This window comes from Alligator mississippiensis, chromosome 3 (genome assembly GCF_030867095.1).
Source record: "Alligator mississippiensis isolate rAllMis1 chromosome 3, rAllMis1, whole genome shotgun sequence".
NCBI classification, from domain to species: Eukaryota; Metazoa; Chordata; order Crocodylia; family Alligatoridae; genus Alligator; species Alligator mississippiensis.
In genome coordinates this window covers 2,351,194-2,357,393 of record NC_081826.1, presented here as the reverse complement: position 1 = coordinate 2,357,393, position 6,200 = coordinate 2,351,194, and the positions used below count along the sequence as shown (strand labels likewise).

General features: G+C 52.0%; 1 protein-coding gene across 1 annotated transcript in view; it reads left to right on the top strand.

Moving 5' to 3' along the window:
* The first annotated feature begins 584 nt into the window (after positions 1-584).
* Positions 585-6,200, top strand: part of LOC102574067 (1-phosphatidylinositol 4,5-bisphosphate phosphodiesterase gamma-1) — a 56,299-nt gene continuing 50,683 nt past the window's right edge. The window contains exon 1 of the mRNA XM_014600810.3: positions 585-1,729. Coding sequence (XP_014456296.1) covers positions 1,510-1,729 — 220 coding nt within the window. The 5' untranslated portion in view covers positions 585-1,509. The remainder of the gene's footprint in view (positions 1,730-6,200) is intronic.

Below are 6,200 nucleotides of genomic sequence, written 5' to 3'. Positions count from 1 at the left end.
GCACTTTGAACTAAATCTTGTTCAATGTGCTTTAGTTCAGAGCACCTCACCACTATTTTTCAGTGCAGGGGATGCTGATACATGTGACACTTGGGCACTTTTAATTAGCATGGCTCACTAATTAAAGCACCCCCCCACGCTTCCCAGACCATGTGCAGAAATGCCCTTAGTGATGCTTTAATGCACATGAACCTAATTTAATGTGCATTAACCAAAGACCACAGGGTTTTCTAGTGATGCTTTAATGCACATTAAAATAGGCTAATGCGCATTAAAGTGCATGTGTAGATGAGTCCGCTGTGCCTTTGGAGATGAAATCCAGCGGCACCCCCCGCCCTGCCATGGTGACCCCTACACAGCCCCCTGCCCCCAGATGGAAGCAGGCCCATGGACAGCAGCGTGCCCCGTGCTGGTTCCCAGTCCGTGCTGGTTCCCAGTCGGTGCCTGCAGAGCCCGGCTGGTGTTTTCTGCCTGTAGATGTCACTCTCCACTGCCTTTTCTTCCTCTCGTCCTATTTTTCTTTCTCCAAGATCCTGCAATTTTTTTTTTTTAATTCCTTTCTGATCTCTTTCCGGCCATGTGTGATTGCAGTTTCCTCTGGGCGTCCATTTCAGCAGCCAGAAATTAAGCAGCAGACGGAGGGAGAGAGAAGAGGGGGGATCGCCCCCCGCTCATCCTGCTCCCCCAGCAGAAGCAGAAGGAGCCGCTCTCAGGAATTCGCACCAAGGCTCTCGGTGCAGGATCTGCAGGAGGAAAGGGAAGCCACCAGCACCAGGCTGCCTATCTGGAGTACAGAGAGCCCCACATGCCCCTTCTGGGGGTCTCCCCAGCCCTAAACCTGCAAGACAAGCCAGCAGAGATGCCCTGTCCTCCCTGCACACCAGCTCCCACCTCCCACACCTATTTTGGCTGAACCAGGGGTCCTCCAGATCTGGGTGGGAAGCTTCTGCACCATCTGAAGTGCTTTCCTCCTCCTCTTGCACAGCTGCCAAGCTTGGCCAAGTCCTGCCAGGAGGGCTTTTCTCCACCCCAGCACCAGCAGCTGCACCTCCCGGGGGTGACAGGACTGCGGCGATGTCAGTCTCCCTGGACCGGCGCTGGATGGGTGGTTTTTCTGTTGCTCTGATTTGAAAAGCAGCCATCAAACCTACCTGTCTGCCTGCCCCTGTCACTGCTGCAGCTGTGTGATAGCGGGGAAGGCTCAGTGTGCTGACTGCTATCCTCTTCCTGAGCTGGAGACAAGAGGGAGAGGTTGCAGGGTCCGTCAGTCCCACCCCTTCCTCTCTCCCTTCCCCTTCCAGAGGAGAGTCCTGGCTCTTTGCAGCATCTGCGGTGCATCGGAGAGCAAGCCAGCCCCAGGAGCTGCAGCAGAGCAAGCCCTTGCTTCAGGTGATTCAGGGGAGAGGAGCTGAGAAGAGCAAGGTGCATTGGGTCTCCCGGGCTCTTGTCTTCGGCGTGTGACACGGATCCGGCTCTGCAATTCCACCAGGCAATGGCCACGCAGTGAAGATGTCCGTGTCCAGGCTGAACAGCGTCAATGGGTTTCTGGAGGACTCCAGGATGGAGGCTGGGGATATGGGGAGGATCCTCAGGTGCTTGGAGATTGGCACCGTGCTGACCTTGTTCTACCAGAAAAAGTCACAGAGGCCGGAGCGCAGGACATTTCAGGTCAGGCTGGAGACCAGGCAGATCATCTGGAGCCGGACCCCGGAGAAGGTGGAAGGGGACAGTGAGTATATGCGCCGTGCTTTGCAAATCCAGAAAATAACTATCTGTAGGGAAGCGGGGCTTGGCAAGATCCCAGTGAAACCCCAGTCAAATGCAGCAGGACCTAGTGGGTTCAATCCTCCCTTTCCCCCGCCCCAGTATGGCTGTGCAGCTTGGGGCGCACCTCTGTCAACTCCCCCGCCGCACAGAGGTGTTGTGGGGGCTCTGTACATAGCATTAATAAAGCTCCAAGCAGCACTATTTCAGCACTCTGCCTTAGCGGTAATAATCGGGGTGGTTGCATGGCAATGACCTTGCATTTCCATCGCACCGGGGATGCGGAGGACATCACGAGCTTCACTGATGGGACCCGCTGGATTTGCAGGGGTCAGTTTGCTAATGGCTAGTCAGCAACCGGCGCTGAGCCGGAGCGTGGGGGCTGCTCCATAGCTCGCTGCAGCCAGCGGGGATGGATGCAGCATTTGCCCAGCTGGGTGGATGCTGGGTCAGAGGAATGGGGTGCCTGGTGTTGGGGTTTGGCCTGGGTTGATGACCCTCCCAGACTGTGAGCGCAGGAGATCTGGGGCAGGCATGAGGGTATGTGATAGCATCCCGAAGAGGATGCCTCCAGCAGCACTAGGCCTCCTAGCACTGGTTTATACTGGGTAGGAACATCACCTACTGAGTCAGCAGCAATCTTACTGCCAGCCTGGGCCTGGGTTTTCCCCTTGGAGGTCCCCAGTCGATCCTCTCTGACTGTCTGTGGTCAGCTTCTCCAGCTGCGGGGTCTCAGCTCCTGCCATTATACCCACGACGTTCCCCATGGTCCCCACGCCGTTATCACGCTCCTCGCAGCCAGTCACCGGCTCAGTCCCTTTCTTTCCCTTGGCAGCTCCTTGCGCTCTCATTTATCCCTTCCTTTCTGATTGCACCAGGCGTCGGGTCCGTTCCGGCGGCAGTCCTGCCAAGGGGAGTGGAGTTCACAAGGGCGAATGTGCGGTGTTTTCCTGCATCACTCCTGTTGTGCCCTTTGCTTGCTGTAACCCACCCTTCCTGCCGTCCAGCTTTCTCCTTGCTGGTCCCTTCCGCCCTCCCTTCCCTTTCGTTCCCGGGCTATTCAGCGTGGGGTGGGGGCATTCGGTCTCATCACTTGTGCTACTCTGAAAAGCATGCCGATCTGTTTATCCATCTCGGTTGCTCAGGGCCTGATTTGTCAAAGGTTATTTCCCCTTTGTCATGTTCTAAATGGCTGATCCCATCCCCTCCTTTGTAACCATGGGCAGCCGCCTTGATCATACGCAGGAAACCAGCACGTGCCGGGTGGAAAGAGTGCAAAACCCACGGTGCGTGGGTAGCTCCACAGTGGGTGCGCTCCCCTTTGAGCGCATCCGTGCCCTGGGAGGTGACTATGCGAATGGCCCTTCTTACTCAGCAGTGCTGCTCCTCCTGCATTACGAAGGATGGAGCTGCTTGTTGTAGTGCCTAAACCAAAAGCAGCTTGTAGTCCTTTCCGCCCCATAGAGCCATCTCAGCTCTGGGAGGAGATGGGGTCTGATGCGGTTTGTACCTCATCAACATGACACTGAATCCACTGCCATTGCCCAGGCCACCTGCGCGTGCACGTTGCTTTCCGAGCCGGCTCCGGATTATAGCATGGAAATGCACAGGTGTGCAGAGAGAGCGAGTTTATCGAGTCGTTATTACTGGCAGCAATGCACGGACCACAAAGAACCTGGCCGAACTCTCAGATCTAGGGTCGATGCTTATAGTAAAACCTTTTTGGCTTTGCTTGTAAATAAATACAACCTGTTGTGGAGGCATTGAGAGAGGATGAATACAGACGGGTGCCTTTTCAGAGTAGTGCTGTCTGGTAGTGTAACTAGGGTGGGCGAATGGGGCACCAGCTCCAGGCGCGGATTTCGAGGGAGGCTGTAGGATGGCTGGTTGGGGGAAGCCCATGCTGCAGACAGGGTCTAGTAAAACTCGCCATTTCGTGGCATGTATATAAGCAATGCGTAACATGTACAAGCACCCTCCAGTGCCTGGTGCACCCTGCCCCTGCCCTTGCCCCTGCCTGGGGTGCCGCAGTTGCTAGCTATGCCCCTGGCACTGCCTTTCAGCTGCATATTTGCAAAATGATGCAATGCTTTGCAGAGCGACAGCACTTTCCATCCCCAGGCACTGCACAAGCCAGGCACAACAGGGGTGTCGTATACATGGCTCACAAAGCTGCAGTATTTGGCTCCGAGAGGGGCTGGGAGCTCAGGGGGCAGCTTGAGTGGGGATCTGAAACTCAGGGTGCTGAGCCCCATCAAGGACCTGCTTTGGCAGCAAGAGGTGAAAAGCAGTTGCATTAACACCCCTAGGTCCTTGACATGACTTGCCCTGCTGCATGAGATGGGTCCAGATCTGGTCTATGAGGACTTCCACATTCTGGATCCAGCCCACAGCCAGCCCCAAAGTCCAGATCCAGCCCAAGGGGCCAAACCAGTTTGACCTCCCTTCCATTGTTAAGCACTGTGAAGCCGAGTTTGCTATGGTTAAGCCCAGACATGGATATACAGCCAGAATTTAGCCTTCACCTTTCAAAAGTGCCAACCACTATGCAGTTCCCACCTTGATGGAGTGGACTCTTGGCTCCGTCTTGGGCGTTTAGTGCTCGATTTCAGTGAGGACAGGATTTGAGCCTGAGAGGTTTATATTCAGTGTTGCAGAGGACCAGAAATCCCACATAAAATTGCTGGGGGCTTCCAGTGCCTGGCCCTTCTAGAAAACAGGTCTGGCATGTCTGAGGTTGGGCTCTCAAAATAGAGGCCTGTGTGATTCACCTGGGACGTCCGTGGCAGAGCTGGGAGTAGAAATCAGGAGCTTTTGGGAAGCAGAGTTTTGCTCTGATCACCCAACCACTTTGCCTGTCCAGGAAGCTCAAATGTTGCGCTGAATTTCTGAATGCGGGTGACGAAACAGGTGGGGATTTCAATAGTTTATAAACCCTTGGGAATGACAACTTCCTGCTGATTTCAGCCCACCCTTTTCTTCTTCCCCTCCAGGGAATTCTCTGTATTCTGGTTTGCTTATCCAAAAGGTCTTATATCTCACTGGGCACATGAGGTATATATATGTGCATTAGCCTATTTTAATGCGCATTAAAGCATTACTAAAAATGTACTTTTTAGTTCGGGTGTATGAAAATAGGCTAATGCGCATCAAAGTGTTACTAAAAACCGTCCTTTTTAGTTAATGCACATTTTCTTAATACCTCATACTGGAGGTACTAGATTTAATATGCATTTAATGCACATTAACTAAAGTGCATTAATGCACATGTAATATGAACCGTCACTGTTATAATTATGTTCTTGCTCAGGATCAGTCATGTTGTCCTGGGTGTTGTATAAGCACAGCTGAAGAGACCAACTCTCCTGGAATTGATTTTGCTAGCTTTAATCTTGACTGTTTCATCTGATATCACACACCAGTGTGTTGGCCTAATTCCTCCCATTTTTCCAAGGGGGCAGGCAACGGTTGTGCGGTGTTGCTAACCCGCCATTGTATTACCACCCAGAGGTGACTCTGTTTCCTAGGTGTGTAAACTAATTCCCAGATACTCTGCTTTTAAAGCAATTTGGGATCCTCTTATATAGGAGGTGGCACACATAAGATCATCATCAGTGCACAGACGATAGGACCCACATTTTTCAGTACGTGTTTATAAGGAGGCTTATAGAAGTTCATGGAGAAACCATCTCTATGGTGTGTTTCTAAGTCATCTCTGTTTCATTTCAGTGTTAGTTGGCAAGACGATTGTTTTAGGGTCACATTATTTCTAACCTGTCTGGAGATGGTGCTGTGTGTATGGGAGGGGTGTGTGCATACACATGTATTTATGTAGGTGTACGCCTAGGGACAGCCAAGGTGTCTGAGCGTGTGCTGGTGTGTGGATGTATTTCATTATGTACAGGCTGACGCTGCATTTTGGAGTAGGTGTAAATTGATGCTGAATGGCTGCTTGTGAGTGCATAGCAATGACTCTGGGGATCTGTGGAAGAGGAAGGAAAGCATGGATTGGAGCAGAGACTGCTCTGGTCATTTTTGTCACCAGTATCATGACATTTATAATTTTTCTTGATGCTACAGCTCCTGCAATCATGTACATGCTTTCACAGCACTCTCCGCTTTCAGATTTTTTTTTCTTTAGAAGGGGACAGTTTTAGCTATCCTGGTGAAGCAGAACCCCCATCAGCTCCAAAGCCGAGGGGCAAATGAATGCAACCTGCCATTTATTTGTTAAAATCCCAGGATTTAACAAACCTGACCCATCGTGGTTAAATGCTTGTGCTTGTCAGTCCCAGTCTTGGGTATGTTTGCAAAGATGGGACGGTGGAGCTTGGGATTAACATAGGGGTGCAATGTGCAAGTGTGCAAGGGTGCTTGCTGGAGAGCCGGAGTGAATGCACTGATGCGTTTCGGATACATTAAGACTTAACATTAGG